This window comes from Phacochoerus africanus, chromosome 3 (assembly GCF_016906955.1).
Source record: "Phacochoerus africanus isolate WHEZ1 chromosome 3, ROS_Pafr_v1, whole genome shotgun sequence".
Classification (NCBI taxonomy): Eukaryota; Metazoa; Chordata; class Mammalia; order Artiodactyla; family Suidae; genus Phacochoerus; species Phacochoerus africanus.
In genome coordinates, this window is record NC_062546.1 from 28,183,283 (window position 1) to 28,202,733 (window position 19,451).

Here is a 19,451-nt window from a genome sequence, read left to right on the forward strand (position 1 = left end):
TAACTGAACACATACATATATATATATAACTGAAACACTTTGCTGTACACTTGAAACTAATACAATATTGTAAATTAAGTTTCAAAAGTTTGCCAAGCTCAATAATGGTAGGGCCATTAATGGTCAAGCTTGGAAGTGACTTATGGCATTTCTTTTCTCATATCTTTGGTTAGAATTGCATTGCCAAGAAACTACAAAACTTTACTGAAATTTCCTTGACTTTCTGAAAATTAGAACAACTAACAGTCCTCATCTTTTAGCAGGAGGCAGGCTTTAAAGACTATGCCACTTCAGGAGTTCCCATCGTGGCACAGTGGTTAATGAATCTGACTAGGAACCATGAGGTTGTGGGTTCAATCCCTGGTCCTCCTCAGTGGGTTAAGGATCCGGCGTTGCCATGAGCTATGGTGTAAGTCGCAGACACAGCTCGGATCCTGTGTTGCTGTGGCTCTGGTGTAGGCCGGCGACTGCAGCTCCGATTAGACCCCTAGCCGAGGAATCTCCATATGCTGCGGGAGCGGCCCAAGAAATGGCAAAACAAAAACAAAAACAAAAAACTATGCCACTTCAAAGGGAGCCTAAATCCCTCACTTCAGATTTGGCCAGGAAAAACAATGGACAAGGGAAAACCTTCTAAAGTGTGGAACCAGGGGCCATAGAGAACAATACCAGGAAGATTTCACCCCCAGAGAATTGTGCCTCGTAAGAAAAACTTCTCCATATTCATCGTGGTGGCCTTTCCCAGGCCTGAACGATTTGCATTCAGAATTCGGATTGCCTTGGACACAGTGACTGCTGTGTCTTCTTCTGTTCCTTAAATTGGAGTCTTTGTTGCCATTGTTTTGTATCTACTTTATGATTTTAAATTGAGTGTGTATATCAGGGGAAGGAGCAAAGAACTTGTATTTTGGTCTGTAGGTCATTGGACTAAGGAAGTGATTGTGAGGAAGTGGACCAAGAAGAAATTGTGAAGACTGATTGATTACCTAAGGATCCTGGATTTTTCAGCTGGATGTAGTGACTGAAGAAGACTGGATTGTCCCCCCTGGGGAGGGGCAGTGTTCGATGCAGGGAAAGAGGAGTGAAATGTCAATTTGCTAGATGATGGCAGAGAGAGACTAGGTAATCTTGAATTCCGTTTCTTCTTCCTGAAGACTATACAATCCAGCCTCCTTCATTGTTCGCTAGGGGTCATATAAATAATTCTGCCAATGGAATATGGATTAAAAAAATAATATACTCCACTTTAAGGCCTTGCTCCTAAAAAGCTCTGGTGAGTCATCAGCTTTCCCCATCCCGCCATATCCTGCAACTGGAAGAAAGGACTTAAAGATTGTATAGCCACAAGTGGGAAGGATGAAGATACCTGAGTCACCACTGAAACACCAGCCTAAGTCTTCCAAGAGAGTCAGATGACCAACAATGGAGTGTGATGTGAGCAAGAAACAAACTTCTGTTTTCTTGAACCAGTGAGATTTGGGGGGGGGAATGTTTTTTGTTGTAGCAACTGTTTTTTGTTAGTATTAACCATCCTAATCCATGTACTTTAAATGGCCAGTGGAGGAGATTCTAAGCATCCCAGTTAGGACAGAGAAATTCTTCTGCCATAACCTGGTCCATTCTAGCTTACTGGTGTTCCATTTCCATTTATCAGCACGTTCTAATTAATGTGTTAGAGGATTTTCATTTAGTTTCTTTTCTTTTCTTTTTTTTTTTTTTTTTTGGTCTCTTTAGGGCCTCACCTGAGGCATATGGAAGTTTCCAGACCAGGTATCCAATCGGAGCTTAGCTGCCGGCTATGCCACAGCCACAGCAACGAGGAATCCGAGCCTCATCTGTGACCTACAATACAGTGCACAACAATGCTGGATCCTTAACCCACCAAGCAGGGCCAGGGATCGAACTTGTGTCCTCATGGATACTAGTCAGGTTCATAAACTTTCAATATTTCCTGCAGCCTTCATATCTGTTCCAGCTAGTTTTCCGTTCCTAATGCCTTGAAAATAAAAGGAAAACCAGATTGATTCAAAGTTGTCGATGATATAATCATAACGGTAAATGTAATAATGTAATAATAAGTGTAAAGAAGGATGTGTAAACTTGACAGCCGTAGGCAATAAATACGATTATATGTTAAGACATCTAGGCCCAAGCCTTGTATATACCTATTTCTTTGTATCTCAGACACATATTTTCTTGCACATTTCAACACTTGGGAAATTTTTTTATGTGTGTGTGTGTGTGTGTGTTTGTCTCATTAGGGCCTCATCTGTGGCATATGGAAGTTCCCAGGCTAGGGGTCCGATAGGAGCAGTAGCCGCCGGCCTACACCAGAGCCACAGCAACTCGGTCTGCGTCTGCAGCCTACACACCACAGCTCACCAGATCCTTCACCCACTGAGCGAGGCCAGGGATCCAACACACAACTTCATGGTTCCTACCCTCTTGGTCCACTATAATCTAAATGTTATTTCACTTGATGTTGTTCCATAAGTCCCTTAAGTTACGTTCATTTAAAAAAAATTTTTTTTTTTCGCTGCTGTGATTGGATGAGTTCCTCTGCCCCGAGTTCACCGATCCTCTCTTTTCTTCATTTAGTCTGCTGTTGAACACCTCTAGTGTATTTTTCAGTTCAGTTACTGTATTCTTATAGTTTGGATGTAAACCCACTTTTGGCCATTTTATTTGAAATTGTTTTCTCCCATTCAGTAGGTCGTATTCTGTTTTGTCAGTGATTTCCTTTGCTGTGCAAAAGCTTTTAAATTTAATTAGGTCCTATTTATGTATTTATTTATTTATTTTTCGTTTGCTTTAGGAGACAAATCCAAAAAAATATTGCTACAATTTATGTCAATGGCTATTCTGCCTATGTTTTATTATAGGACTTTTATGGTTTCTGAAGCTACATTTAGGTCTTTAATTCATCTTGAGTTTATTTTTGTATATGATGTTAGAGAATGTACTAATATCATTCTTTTACATATAGTTGTCCAAGTTTCACTGTGCAGCCTTTTGAAGAGATTTTCTTTTCTCTAATCTGTGTTCTTGCCTCTTTTGTCATAGATTAATTGACCATAAGTGTATAGGTTTATTACTGGGCTCACTATCCTGTTCCATTTATCTATGTGTCTATTTTTGTGCCAGTACCATACTGTTTTGATCACTACAGCTTTGTAGTATAATCTGAAGTCAGGGGGCATGATTTCTCTAGCTCTGTTCTTTTTCAAGATTATTTTGGCTACTCAAGGTCTTTTGTGTTTCCCTTGTGTTCTTGATTTTAGAGTAAAAGTTTTCAGGTTTTTTTTTTACCATTTTATATAGTGTTAGGTGTATGCTTTTCATATATATTACTTTTTGTGTATTGAGGCAAGTTTCTCATATACCAATTTTTTGAGAGTTTAATTCATGGATCGAACTTCGTCACATGCCTTTTCTATGTATTTGAGATGATCATGTGTTTTTTCCTTCTATTTTTTTTAATGTACTATATATCCTAAATATATTTATTTGTGTATGTTGAATGATTCTAACATCCCTGAGATAAATTCCACTTTGTCATGTTATATGATCTTTTTAATGTGTTGTCAAATTTAGTTTCCTCAAATTTTATTAAGGATTTTGCATATATGCACCTAGGGATATTAGCCTATAGTATTCTTTTCTTGTAGCATCCTTATCTGGTTTTGGTATCAGTGTATTCTGGCCTCATAAAATGAGTTCAGAAGTATTCCCTCTTTCTCTATTTTGAAAGTATTTAAGTAGGATTGGCATTTAATTTTCTTTGACTGTTTGGTAGAATTTACCATGGAGCCGTCTAGAATCAGGACTTTCATTATTGGGAGGTTTTGAATTACTGATTCAATCTCCTTATTTTTTGTTGGTTAAGTCTTTCTATTTCTTCTTCAGTAGGTTGTATATTTCTTATATTTTATCCATTTCTGCTGAGTTATCTGATTTGTTGGTATATAATTTTTATAATAATCCCCTTATAATTCTTTTTATTTTGAGACACGTGATACAGTGTTTCTTTCTTCATTTCTGGTTTGATTTGAATTTTATCTATTTTTAAGTTAATCTAGCTAAGAGTTTGTTGATTTAGTTTTATAAATCTTAGTTTGTGTATTATTTGTGTTTATATTTTTTTCTTTTCTGATTTGAGGTACTTCACTTCTAATTTTTATTATTTCCTTCCTTCCATTGAGTTTGGGTTTAGTTTTTTTTTTTTTTCTTCTAGTTTTTTGAGTTATATTGTTAGGCAGTTTACATGAGGTCTTTCTTATTTTTTAGAAGTTTATTACTATAGGAGTTCCCATCATGGCATATGCATATGGGAACTTCCATATGCCACTGGTACAGCCCTAAAAAGACCAAAAAAAAGTTGATTGCTATAAACTTCTTTCTTTAGTACTGCTTTGCTAAATGCTATAATGCTATAATTTTGATATGTTGTATTTTGTTTTTCTTTGTCTCAAAATACTTTAAAAATTCCTCTTTGATTTCTTATTTTATGCAATGTTTGTTTAAGAGTGTGTAGTTAAGTTTCCAGTTATTAGTGAATTTTTGATGCAGTATTCTTGCTCTTTCGATTTCTCATTTTATTCCATTGTTTTGGAAAAGACATTTGAAGTTATTCTGATATTCTTAAATTAGTTAAGACTTCTTTTGTGACATAATATGAAGTCTGTTCTGGTGACTGTACTCTGTGCACTTGAGAAGAATATCTACTCTTCTGCTGTTGGATAGAAAGATCTATATATGTCTGTTAGATCCAGTTGGTCTAGAGTATTGTTTAATTCAGCTATTAACTTATTGATTTTCTGTCTGAACTTTCTATACATTATGGTAAGTGGAGTTTTGAAGAACCCAACTATTTGTTTGTTGCTATCAATTTCCACTTACTTCCTTCCTTTTCTTTCTCTTTCTTCTTTCTTTCTTTCTCTCCTTCTCTCTTTCTTTCTTTCTCTTTCCTTCTCTCTTCTTTCTTTCTATCTTTCCTTCTTTCTTTCTTTTCTTTTTCTTTCTTTCTTTTCTCTCTCTTCTTTTCTTTCTCTCTCTCTCTCTCTCTTTCTTTCTTTCTTTCTTTCTTTCTTTCTTTCTTTCTTTCTTTCTTTCTTTCTCTCTTTCTTCCTTTCATCTTTTTAGGGCCGTATCTGCTGCATATGGAGGTTCCCAGGCTAGGGGTCGAGTTGGAGCTATAGCTGCCAGCCTATACCACAACCACAGCAATGCCAGATCCAAGCTGCCTCTGCAACCTACACCACAGCTCACAGAAATGCCAGATCCTTAACCCACTGAGCAAGGCCTGGGATTGAACCCATGTTCTCATGGATACTCGGTGGTCCATTAATGGCTTAGCCATGACAGGAACTCCCAAGGGTTTTTAAGATGAATGGAAATTGAATTTTGTCAAAAGCATTTTATCCATTTATTGAGATGGTTATGTGGTTTCAGTCTTTTCTTTTATTGATGTGGTGTATCGCATTGATTGGTTTGTGTATGTTGAGCCATCCTTGTGACCCTGGGATGAACCCAACCTGATCATGGTGTATGACTCTTTTTATATATTGTTGGATTCAGTTTGCTAATATTTTGTTGAGGATTTTTGCATCTATAGTCTTCAAAGATACTGTCCTGTAATTTTCTTTTTTGGCGGTATCTTTGGTTTTGGCATCAGGGTGATGGTGGCTTAATAGAATGACTTTGAGGAGTTGCCATTGCAGCACAGCAGAAACAAATCTGACTAGGAACCATGAGTTTGTGGGTTTGATCCCTGGCCTTGCTCAGTAGGTTAAGGATCCAGCATTGCTGTGAGCTGTGGTGTAGGTCACAGATGTGGCTTGGATCTGGTGTTGCTGTGGCTGTGGCACAGGCCTGCAGCTATAGCTCCGATTAGACCCCTAGCCTGGGAACCTCCACATGCTAAGGGTGTAGCCCTAAAAAGTGAAAGGAAGGAAGGAAGGAAGGAAGGAAAGATGTTCTCTTCAGTATTTTGGAAGAGTTTGAGGATAGGTATAAATTCTTTGCATGCTGGGTAGAATTCCCCCAGTGAAGACTTTTAGTCCTGGATTTTGTTTGCAGGGATTTTTTTTTAAATTACAGATTCTATTTCATTTCTAGTGATCAGTCTGTTTGAGTTATATATCTGTTCTTGATTCAGTTTTGGTGGGCTCTAAGTTTCTAGAAACTTGTCCATTTCTTCATTGTTTATAGTAATCTCCTTTGGTTTTTGTTTTTGTTTTTGTTTGCTTTTTGTTTGTTTGTTTTTGTATTTCTATGGTATTGGTTGTTATTTCTTGTCTCTCGTTTCTTATTTGGTTTATTTAGGTCCTCTCTCTTTTCTTCTTGGTGAGCCTGTCCAGAGGTTTGTGGATTTTGTTTATCCTTTCACAAAATCATCTCTTGGTTTTATTGACTTTCTATTGTTTTTAATCTCCTTTACTTACTTCCACTCTAATCTCTATAATTTTCTTCCTTTACTGACTTTAGATTTTGTTTGTTCTTCTTTTTCTAATTCTTTTAGGTGGCAGATAGGTTGTTTATTTGATATTTTTCTTGTTTTTGAAGATCTGTATCACTATATACTTTCCTCTTAGGACTGCTTTTGCTGTATCCTATAGATTTTTTATGGTTGTTATTTCATTGTCTTGAGGTATTTTAAAATTTCATCTTTGATTTCACTGTTTTCACTGTTGACCCATTGGTTTTTTTCAGTAGCACATTGTTTAGTCTCCATGTAATTGGTTTTTTCTCATGTCTCTTTCTGTGGTTAATTTCTAGTTTCATGCTGTTCTGGTCAGAAAAGATGCTTGAAATAATTTCTATCTTCTAAATTTTGTTGATGCCTTGTTCATGTTCTAGCATGTAGTACATCCTAGAGAATGTCCCATGCATGCTTGAAAATAATTTGTATTGTTATTTGGAAGTAATATACTGAAAATATCAAATAAGTCTAACTGTTCTTCTGTGTCATTTAGGATCTCTAGTCCTTAACTGATTTTCTCTCTGGAAGATATGTCCATTGATATGAATGGGGTGTCCAGTTGATATAAACCATGGGTGTTCTGTGAGAATTGTTCCATGTGTAGATATATTCTGACTGTATTTATAGGAGGAGGTGAGCTTCATGTCCTTCTATTCCACCATCTTGATCACCAGTCAGTCTCCTTTTTTTTTCTGTTATAATTGGGTGTTTTCCACTACTCTGTCTTCCAATTCACAGGTCCATTCCTTTGTATCATCTAATATACTGTTGATTCCTTCTAGTGTATTTTTTATGACAATCATTGTACTATTCAGCTCTTTTTTATTTTGATTATATTTTCTAATTCTTTGTTAAACTTCTATGTTCATCCATTTTCCCAAGTTCACTGAGCATCTTTATGATCATTACTTTGAACTCTTTATCAGGAGAATTGCTTTATCAGGAAGATTGTTTATCTTCACTTAGTTCTTCTGGGGGTTGTCCTATTCCTTTGTTTTGTATGTATTCATCTGTCTCCTCATTTTGCCTAATTCTGTTTATTTATATGTATTATTACATAGGTGGATTGATGCTACAGCCAATATAATGCTCCATGGCGAAAAGCTGAAAGACTTCCCTACAATATCTGGAATAAGACAAGAATGCCCACTCTTACCACTTCTATTCGATATAGTGTTGGAAGCCCTAGCCACAGTAATCTGACAAGAAAAATAAGTAAAGGCTATCCAAATCAGAAGAGAAGAGGTAAAATTGGTCACTATGTGCAGATGATATGATACAATAAACTGAAAACCCTAAAGGCTCCAGACAAAAACTAATAGAACTGATAAACAAATTAAGCAAGGTAGCAGGATATAAGACTAACATAGAGAAATCAGTTGCATTTCATTACACTAACAATGAAATATCAGAAAGGGAATATTAAAAAAAATCCCTTTAAAAAATCACATAAAAAATACTTAGGAATAAACCTGACCAAGGTGATGAAAGACATATACTGAGAACTATAAAATATTCATGAAGGAAACTGAAGATGATTCAAAGAAATGGAAAGTTATCTCATGCTCCTGGATTGGAAGAATTAATATTGTTAAAATGGTCATACTACCCAAAGCAATCTACAGATTTAATGTGATCCCTATTAAATTACTTATGATATTTTTCACAGAGCTAGAACAAGTAATCCAAAAATTTATATGGAACCATAAAAGACCCATAATTGCCAAAGCAATTCTGAGGAAAAAGAACAAAGCAGGAAATATAACCCTACCAGACTTAAGACTATACTACAAAGCTACAACAATCAAAACATTGTGGTATTGGCACAAACATGAGATCAATCCTGTAGCTTCTTTATTGTACCCTAGAGCTCCCTCAGCACTATTTTCATCAGTGGACACTTATTAAATGTATTTTGTTGAGGGGTGAGTACTTGGATCTCTTAGTTTGCCATCTTTCTGATATCACTCCCTGACTTTTGCTTTTTACTTTCAATATTTTTCTCCCTTTGCCATCCTCCCTCTTTCAATTCCCCCTATCTTTTTTCTTTTCTTTTATCTTAAAAGATGGCTAGTATAGTGATGGATAATCAGTAAGTTCTACTGATTAATATGATATACACCTGACATGAGTAAAAAGAAGTATATATTAGAGTTTATTTAATTCTTATAATTATTCCCTCATTTTATTGTTTAGTTGACTGATTGATTGAACTGTCTTACACAGCTCTAGTTTTACTTTGCCTCTTAACAGGAAGGAAGGCCCACTTCATCATGAGTGTTGGCAAAGCTCCTGCTCTCACACAGAGTGTCCAGATAAAATATGCAATATGTGTTATCTTTCTGCCTCACTGATTTCAAGTATGTCCCATCCTTTTTAGTTTACTTCCCACAACCTTGACCTACTTTTGAAATTAATAAAGCAGGACACTCTCCTGCTGCAAAAATCTCTATTCTCTCCTCTGTGTGTGATCTATATTCTCTCAAGACCTTTCAGTTATGAAGCCTTATTTAATGACCATTGTCATTCTTCTGATCCTGGTTCATAAGACTTCAGGTAACTCAGGCTCTCTCAATGGTTCTCAGGTCCTGCATATGGTTTTGTAATTTTGGTAACTTTGGGTCAGGCAGCTTAGGGTGTTAACCCCAGGTTCATATCATGCCAGAGTCTTAGTGGTATGTTTTATTTAAGGGTTTTGTAGTGGTATGATTTATTTAAGGGTTTTGTGCTCCTGGGTGGAGTAATGGTGAGGAGAATTGGACACAGAGTATATTAAGATAGCAATATCATTGAGATGAAAGCTTGAGACATGTGTTAGGTGTGAGGAATTAAGTTCAAGATGAGAATTTGTAAGATCAATCAAGGTGTTTTCTTTGGAGATTGGTAAATGAATTGCATTGTAGAGAGGATAAGAGCTTTTGTTTGGAGTGATGGTAGAAAAATATTGATTAATTGGAAGTGAGGGATTGTATTTATGGAATTAGGCTAAGTTGGTGGTTTGAGATAGGTTGGGTTAGAAATTATATTTTTGGTTTAGTGGACTTTTCAGTGAAGATGGCAAAGCTGAAAGTAGATGGGTTTTCTATGTTGGCTGGCTGTTGAGTTGAAGCTGGATATTGGTGTTGGCTTGACTAATGTTGTGTTTGTCTTGAATTTGGGCTTTAGATGAGCATAGGATAGAGGTAGACCTTGGATTTGGAGTTAGTTTTTTTCAGGTGTTTGTTTTAAGGAGGGTGAATGTGAGCTTGATATGGATAGAGTTTGGGTTAGTCTGGGTATGGGCTGGTTGGATTTTAATAAGACCTCTGAGTTGACCACAGCAGGGTTGTTATTAAAAAGAAAACCAATCAGCTCTAGATCAAATGTATTCAATGTTCTTTTCCCATCTTCAAAAGCTTCCTTAAATATGACCCTAATTGACTATAAATAGCTTTAGATGTAGGAGAGGACAGTGTAAATAAATAAAACAAGGAGAATGTAACATTTCCAGATCCCTCCAAATTTTGGCATGTCAAGTTAAACCCCAACACACCCCAGAATATAACAAAAGACAACAAACACACAGAAGAAGCTTTAGCTGTCTTTATAGACAGCAAAATTTGTTAATTTTTTCTTGGGCCTGAGTTCAATTACTATGTTGTCTTTTCTCTTCTTTCCCTTCCTTTTAACTCTCCTGCTCCAATATTTCTTCCTCTTTATGACCATGTTCTTTTTATTCTCCATCCTCCTACCTACCCCCTTATATCTTAACCTATTTTACCTTTTCCATTGAGGTGTAATTTTTTTCCATGGTCAGTAAAACAGTGGAAAAGTAATGGTCACTGAGAGTGGGTTTACAAATAAAAAAAGAGCAGAACTTTTTTCTTTAAGAATTATACTGAATTCTATTTCCTTAATTTTTATTTAATATGTCCACCTGGAATACTACTTTCACAGGAATTATTTTTAACAATCTACTCCAATAAGAAAATCAAAGCCTACTTGATATACTTGAAAGCCAAAACTGTCTAATAAATTTCTGTTATCTCTCATGTTAAGCTAAATGATTTATTTACTTCCTTAGTAAATGAATAGTGAATGAATTAATATATGAATTGACTTATGACTAAACAAATTAAAATAAGAAATTTAGACTAGTGATCAAGATTTTTAAAGTTTATAGAGGATAATTTTGGGGGTGTCCCATGTGCAGAATATGAGTGTATCACATATTGGATATGTTTAGGCTCTGGATGGAGCTCCTACAACGAGCATGTTGCAGGATTTTTTTTTTTCTGATGTAGTTGTTACTTGACTTATGATTTGTTAAGTTAATCTTAAAATAAAGGTATTAAAATACATCTCCAGGGGACATGGCGTAGGAAATATCTAAATGTGAGTGTAAGAAGGTCAGGATTAGGAAGAGTTGAGAATTTCACATCAAGTTGTGGTTTGTTATAATTGGTGGGGGAATTCTTTCACAGTGTCCTTCCTATGGACCTTACTCAGACCTGCTGGATCTCTGGAGAAGATGATTTAGAATGAGAATTTTAAAAAATTCCCCAGACTGTTTTAGCGTAGTCATGCTTCTACAGCTTCTCTTTCTATACACACTTGATATCTGTCAAACTCCTCTAACCCTTTTTCTAAGATGGAAAGACTAGTTTTAAAGAGTTTAGTCTTAAAATCATTGTTAGAGGCCATGCTGGGATTTGAAAGCAAATCTCTGTCTCCTAGTCAGAAGCGGGAAAAAATTTAAAGATGACATTAACTTTATTTGTGTATCAAAAATGCACAGTGATTCAGGTTAACATGAAATCAGAGAAGCTGGTCTGGAATGAGGAGAGCAAAGTCTTTCAACAAAACTTTTGGGGGTATTCTTTGGCTACCACTGTAGGCAGAATCCCATGATTCTGGGCTGCTCTACATATGAGTAATGAAGAAAATGAATCCTTCCTGATACTTTTTTTTGATATGTATGTTCCTACCAATTCCTCTGGTGACTACAGATGGGGGGTAGGGTCTCATAACTTCCATCCAAAGTGTTTTGGAGAAAAGAAAATACTCCAGGTCACTAGCCAGAAGAGTGTGAGTATCACTTTTGGGAAGCACCCTGCAGGTTTCTCCTCTTCCTGTAAGTAGGATGGTGCCAGAAGAGATAGTGTGTCACATGATGAGGGCAAAGGTCGAGATGGATAACACAGGGGTACCATGATGCTAAAGCATGGCTGAAAGGTGCAATTTAAAAATCTTCCTCTATTTGACCAGCATACTGGCTAATGTAGCAACAACTTTCTTTTCTGGATTTCTTTTTTTTTTTTTTTTTTGTCTTTTTGCTATTTCTTAGGCCGCCCCTGCGGCATGTGGAGGTTTCCCAGGCTAGGGGTCGAATGGGAGCCATAGCCACCGGCCTATGCCAGAGCCACAGCAACGCAGGATCCGAACCGCATCTGTGACCTACACCACAGCTCACGGCAACGCCGGATCCTTAACCCACTGAGCAAGGGCAGGGACCAAACCTGCAACCTCATGGTTCCTAGTCGGATTCGTTAACCACTGCGCCACGACGGGAACTCCCCTCTTCTCTGGATTTCTATAGCAGTTTGTATAGACACCAGCACACAAAAACCATTCACTTCTCATTGTTCTTTCATTTTCTGTCTCTTAATCTCATTTTTTAAAAAGGTTTTTATATTTATTATTTTCCATAGCTTTATTGGGATATTATTGACACATAACATGTAAATTTAAGATATACATGTGATGATTTGATACATGCATATATTGCAAAGTGATTGCCACATTAAGGTTAGTCAACACCTCCTTCCCTTCACATAATTACCTTTTTTGGCATGTGATGACAGCATTTAAGATTTACTTTATCAACCTATTTTAATTATAGAATTCAGCGTTGTTAATTATAGTCACAATGCTCTACCTTAGATCCCCAGAACTTATTCATCTCAGAGTTGGAATTTTGTACCCTTTGACAAACATCCCCTCATTTCTCTCCTGACTCTAATCTCTGGAAACCATCATTTCAATTCTACTCTTTGCTTTTTTTTTTTTTTTTTTTGAGTTAAGCTTTTCAGATTCCACTTAAAAAAGAGAACATACAGTATTTATCATTCCCTGTCTGAATTTCCCTTAGCAAAATACCCTCAAAGAATTATCCATATTGTCACAATATGGTCCTGAGCTTTTTCTTTGACGGGAGATTTTTGATTAGTAATTGAATCATCTTACTCATTGGTGTGTTCAAATTTTCTTTCTTTTTTTATGGTTCAGTCACAGTATTTATAATTCTCTCTTTATCTTTAACTTTAGCCATTTAAATTATAACAGGTCCTGGTGTGTGTCTCTTTGGGGTTATCTCGTTTGGGACCCTCTGTATTTCCTATACTTGGATATCTTTCTTTCTCAGGCTTGGGAAATTTTCAGCCATAGTTTCATTAAATATATTTGATCATAAAAGACGTTCCATTTGATATAAATATTTTTAAATTTATTGAGATTTGAGTTGTCACCTAACATATCGTCTATCCTGGAGAATTTTCCATGCTCATCTAGGGGAAAAAAAACCTGTGTATACTGTGTTGTTGAGTGGAGTGTTCTCTGTATCTCTGTTAGGTTGAATTGACCTACAGTGTTCTTCAGATCCTCTATTTGTTTCTTGGCCACCAGCTTGATTTTTCCATCCATTATTGATAAAGGGATGGTGAAATCTCCTATCATTGTGGGGCTATCTATTCTTCCCCTCAATTCTGTAAATGTTTACTTTATTTAAGAGCTCTCTCGACTGTTGCACATATGTTTATACTTGTTATATATTGTACATGAATTGACATTTTTCTCCTTATATAATGTCCTTTTTTTGTCTCGTTACAGTTTTTGACAAAGTCTATTCTGTCTGGTATTAGAATAGTCATATTTGCTCTCTTTTGGTTATTGTTCATATAGAATATATTTTTCCATCTTTTCACTTTCAACATATGTGTGTTCTAAGATTTAAAGTAAGTCTCTTATAGATAGCATATAGGTGGATCTTGTTTTCTTTATCTGTTCTGCCCATTTATATCTTAATTGGGGCTTTTAATTCATTTACATTTAAAGTAATTACTGTTAGGGACAACTAACTTTGGTAACTCTTTTGTTTTCTATATATCTTATAGCTTTTTAAAAACCCTCATTTCCCCTTTGTGCCTTCTTTTGTACTTAGTTTTGTTTGTTTGTTTTTGACCGCACCCACAGCATGTGGAAGTTCCCAGGCCTAGGATCAAACTGGTGCCTCCCCTGAGATAATCCAGATCACTAACCCACAGCACCACAACAGGAACCCTTGGGCTCAGTTTTTCTTTCTTTTTTTCAGTTGTGACATGTTTGATTTTTTTTATCATTTCTTTTTGTGTATATTTTATAGAATTTTCCGTAGAGATTACATTAAACATTCTAAATTTACAACAGTCTATTTTAAACTGATACTAGCTTCAATTGCATACAAAAATTGTTTTCCTTTATAGGTGCCCCCCAACGATATGTTATTGATGTAGCAAATCACATCTATATATATAAAAATTTATTATTATTTTTATACATCCCATAAAAGGCTTAAAATTGGAGTTACAAACCAAAATTATATCCCATAAAAGGCTTAAAATTGGAGTTACAAACCAACATTATAATAATACGTGTTTTTATATTCATTGCTATGTTTACCTTTACCATAGAATTTTGTCTTTTTCAGGTTTTCAAATTACTTTCTGGCATCCTTTCTTTTCATCTTAAAGGACCCCCTTTAGCATTTTCATTGGGCAAGTCTAGTGGTAATGAACTCCCTCTGCTTTTGTTTATACATGCATTCTTAATTTCTCCCTCACTTTTGGAGAATGTTTTTGCCAGATACAGTCTCCTTGGTAGTTTTTTCTTTTATCCCTTTAAAATATCATCCCTTTTTGGAGTTCCCATCGTGGCGCAGTGGTTAATGAATCTGACTAGGAACCATGAGGTTGAGGGTTCGATCCCTGGCCTTGCTCAGTGGGTTAAGGATCTGGCGTTGCCGTGAGCTGTGATGTAGGTGGCAGACGCGGTTCAGATCTGGTGTTGCTGTGGCTCTGGTGTAGGCTGGTGGCTATGGCTACAATTAGACCCCTAGCCTGGGAATCTCCATAAGCTGCGGAAGCGGCCCTAGAAAAGGCAAAAAGACCAAAAAAGAAAAAAAATCACCACTTTTTGGCCTGTAAAGTCTTTGAAAATCTGAGAATTTTCTTACCAAGGAACCCCTGAACATGGCAATTTGCATTTCTCTTGTTTATGTCAAGATTCTCTCTTTGTTTCTGACTTTTATAGTTTAATTATAGTCTGTTTCAGTGGATCTCTTTGAGTTTATCCTACTTGGATTTTCTTTTTGCTTCTTGTATTTGCATACTGATGTCTTCACTCAAATTTGGGAAATTTATAGCCATCATTTCTTCAAGTAAACTCTCTGTCCCTTTCTCTCTTCTCCTAGAGCTCTCAATATACATTTATTAGTTCTTGACATTGTCCATAAGTCCATTAGGTCCTGTTCATTTTTCTTCATTTTTTTCTTTTTGCTTCTCAAACTTGATAATTTCAAATGCACATCTTCAGGTTCACTGATTCTTCTATCTACCTGTTTGAGTATGCCATTAGACCTCTCTATTGACTTTCACTTTAGTTATTATTTTTCAGGTCCAGATTTTCTTTAATTCTTTTTAATAATTTTTATCTCTGTTGATATTTTCATTTTGTTCATATCTCATTTTCCTGATTTTATCAGTTGTCTTTGTTCTCTGTTAGCTCATTGAGCATATTTGAGATAGCTGTTTTCAGTCCATAAAGTAAATCTGAGATCTGTACTTCTTTAGAGTTAAGCTTCTGGAGATTTATTTTGTTTCTTGTAATAGGCCATGTTTCCCATTCCTAACATTCCTTGAGATATTTTATTGAAAATTGTGTGGTTTTTTTTTAAAAAAAGGTATCTCATCCAGTCTTTACATATGGTCTCTATTTAGGGGTAGACCTTCACTAATCATTCCATTGTGAAAGCTCAAGTTCCTCCCAAAGCAACAGAAATAAAAGCAAAAATAAACCAATGGGACCTAATCAAAGTGACAAGATTTTGCACAGCAAAGAAAACCAAAAATAAAACAAAAAGACAACTTACAGAATGGGAGAAAATAGTTTAAAATGATGCAACCGAAATGAGCTTAAGCTCTAAAATATACAAACAACTTATACAACTCAACAGCAAAAAAGCCAACAACCCAATTGAAAAATGGGCAAAGACCTGAATAGACATTTCTCCAAAGAAGATATACATATGGCCAGTAAGCACATGAAAAAATGCTCAACATCCCTGATTATTAGAGAAATGCAAGTCAAAACTACCACGAGGTACCACCTCACACCAGTCAAAATAGACTTCATTAATAAGTCCACAAATAACAAAGGCTAGACAGGGTGTGGCGAAAAGGGAACCCTCCTGCACTGTTGGTGGGAATGTAAGCTAGTACAACCACTATGGAGAACAGTATGGAGGTACCTTAGAAAACTATACATAGAGCTACCATATGACCCCGCAATCCCACTCTTGGGCATATATCCAGACAAAACCTTCCTTGAAAAACACACATGCACCCACATGTTCATTGCAGCACTATTCATAATAGCCAAGACATGGAAACAACCCAAATGTCCATAGACAGATGATTAGATTAGGAAGATGTGGTATGTATATATATATATATATATATATATATATATATAATGGAATACTACTCAGCCAGTAAAAAAGAACAAAATAATGTCATTTGCAGCAACATAGATGGAACTAGAGACTCTCATATTGAGCAGAGTAAGTCAGAAAGAGAAAGACAAATACTGTATGATATCATATATCTAGAATCTAATATATAGCACAAATGAACCTTTCTACAGGAAAGAAAATCATGGACTTGGAGAATAGACTTGTGGTTGCCAAGGGGGTGGGGGAGGGAGTGGGACGGATTGGGAGCTTGGAATTAATAGATGCAGACTACTGCCTTTGGGATAGATAGGCAATGAGATCCTGCTGTGTAGCACTGGGAACAATGTTTAGTCCTTTATGATGGAGAATGATAATGTGAGAAAAAAGAATGTATGTGTAACTGGGTCACCATCCTGTATAGCAGAAAATTGATAGAACACTGTAAACCAGCTATAACAAAAATAAATAAAAATTATTATATAAAAGGTTTTAAAAATAAAAAGCTTAAGGTCCTCTCTGGCATTTTCTGAGGATGTGTTTTCCCAAAGCCTGTGGGACTTGCTTCCCCCTTCTCAGTTTTCCTATATATATATAGCTAGTTTTAAATGCTTTAATTTCCCTTACTCTCAGTTGTTTTTTATTGTATTCCTTAGTTTTCTATTGTATTCCTCTCTTCATAATCTATCATCATGAGGCTCCAATGGAACTATAGTCGTCTGGAACTTTCCAAGCTGCAGGGCACATTACTACTTTCCACAGCCTCCAACCTGATATCTGAACTATGTCATCCTTTCCATCAATGCTCAGTCAAGCAAGGTAGAAACTAGTCCTTCAGCCAGCCCACACATGAGCCAAAATATTGTAAGCAAGTTCCACTTTTTATCTTCCATCCTGAGGGAGGATATGAGAATTAGGTAGCTTCCTTCTAATCATGCCAGGCAGCACCAAGGAGTGGGTGGAGAAAGAATAAGTAAAAATGCCACAAATGTTCCTATCCTGTTCTGCATATGGCTTTTCCGTGGTTTAGGTGTTTACTGGGTTGATGCAGCTTCTTGTTTCCAGAGTTCCCACAAAGCTATTTTGGTCCACAAGTTTTTTCTTTGGTGTTTCTGTTGGGAGGTGAGGTGGAAACTTGAAATTTCCTAGTCTACCATCTTGTTGATGTTCCTCCAGAGTTTTGAATCATTGAGACCAGAAATTAACTTTTGGCTCTCTCCCTTACCAATTTAGTGACCTTGGCAGGAATGTGGTCTTTTTGTGCTTCAGTTTTCTTATTTGAAAAATGGAAAATGGAGATAATGACAGGTTTTTTTTGTGGTTTTTTTTGGTCTTTTTTTGCCATTTCTTGGACCACTCCCGTGGCATATGGAGGTTCCCTGGCTAGGGGTCTAATCGGAGCTGTAGCCACCGGCCTACGCTAGAGCCACAGCAATGCGGGATCTGAGCTGCATCTACAACCTACACCACAGCTCACAGCAATGCCAGATTGTTAACCCACTGAGTGAGGCCAGGGATCGAACCTGAAACCTTATGATTCCTAGTCAGATTCATTAACCACTGAGCCACGACGGGAACTCCATGACAGGTTGTTTTTAAGTTTTCATTGAAGTAACACTGAAATTCTTAGCAAAAGTTGTGTTAACTGGAGTTTCTGTTGTGGAGCAGTGGAAACAAATCTGACGAGTATCCATGAGGATGCAGGTTCAATCTCTGGCCTCACTGTGCGTTGGGGATCCAGCATTGCCGTGAGCTGTGGTGTAGTCAGCAGACGCGGCTCAGATCCTGCATTGCTGTGGCTGTGGTGTAGGCCAGCAGCTGTAGATCCAATTCTACCCCTAGCCTGGAAACTTTCATATGCCACAAGTGCAGCCCTAAAAATGCAAAAAAAAAAAAAAAAGGAAAAAAGGAAAAAAGTAGTGTTAACTGTTTAGTAATAGTCATTGTTTTCTTTCTGAAGTCCTCTTTTTCTTTCAAGAAAGTCAAATATTTCTGATAATTAATGCTTATAGAATATGTAAGGAAATGTATCACTAGAGTATTTTCAGACAAAGGTCTTGTATTCAGCACGTGCATTGATATATGGTTGTGAATGCACACCAATGGGTGTACATAGTAAGCTGTTATGTCCAGGTTTGGTTTGTGTGTGATTGTGGATTGGTGAATAAATTGAGTTGCACAAATGTACATATGCCAATGTGCCCGTTGATATAATGCAAATATTTCAACACACAAAAGGCTTTATTTGTAGTACATTTGTTGTTTTAAAGCAGAGAGGCACTGATAAACATGTGAACCAATATGTGAGTGTCCTGCCTTGAAGTAGACCCTGGCTATCCCCAAGGAGTTGAGCATTAGGAGCAGATATTTGTTCAGGTAAATGGGAGCTTGCTCAACAGTGCTCACATGAGCAAAACTTGCAGTCTTAAGCTCTCAGGAAAATACCTTTATCTAATAATAATAATAATAATAATAGGAACCACAACAAAGGCTAATGTTTCATTACTTCTTAGTAAGTACCAGTCACTATTGTAAGCATTTTTACAAACCTTAACATAGTTAATAGCCACAACAACCTTAAGAAATAGTCTGTTATTATCACCATTGTAGAGATGAGAGCAATGGAGAGACCAAGAGCTTAAGTTAGTTCTCCAAAGACCAATGACCAAGATCTAGTAAATGTCAGAGCCTCGGTTTGAATCTAGAAGATTTTTTTACAGCTCCCATGCACTTAACATTTTAAGTCTTCTGTTATCAGAACTGTAGATACTAACCATAGTCATATCTTTCTCAGGAAGCATGAAGAACTTACTTGGGAAACAGAAGACAGATTTTGGAAATATATGTGAGAAAGACCAAGGATCATGCAGAAAGAAATGCAGAACAGAGGAAGTTGAATTACACTACTGTGTAAATGGCAAAAAGTGCTGCATGAAATCGTATTCCACCATTATTCCTAATGTAGTAGAAGAAAAGATTAACTGGCCATTTTCGGGCACCACAAGTCAACCTAGTTACTGAAGATTGTCAGCCTTTCCTCCCTTATTAAAATCTTCCTGTCAAGTTTTTTTCACTATAAAATTTCATTCCAACCTTCTCTGTCTGTCTTTTGCTCTATGAAGATTCATGATTAGAGGAGGTAAATTGAGTGAGAGCCATAGAATTTGGTAAAAGGCTCCAGTCAAAAAAAAAAAGCAAATAAAACGTTGGGATAGTTCAGTAGGTTTA

The 19,451-nt window shown here is 36.4% G+C and overlaps 1 protein-coding gene across 1 annotated transcript; it reads left to right on the forward strand.

The window, feature by feature from the left end:
- The first annotated feature begins 8,979 nt into the window (after positions 1–8,979).
- Positions 8,980–19,244, forward strand: LOC125122083 (beta-defensin 29-like). Its single transcript, XM_047770338.1, has 2 exons — positions 8,980–9,037; positions 19,018–19,244. The coding sequence occupies exons 1-2, from the start codon at positions 8,980–8,982 to the stop codon at positions 19,242–19,244; spliced, it is 285 nt and encodes a 94-aa protein (XP_047626294.1).
- The last annotated feature ends 207 nt before the right edge of the window (positions 19,245–19,451 follow it).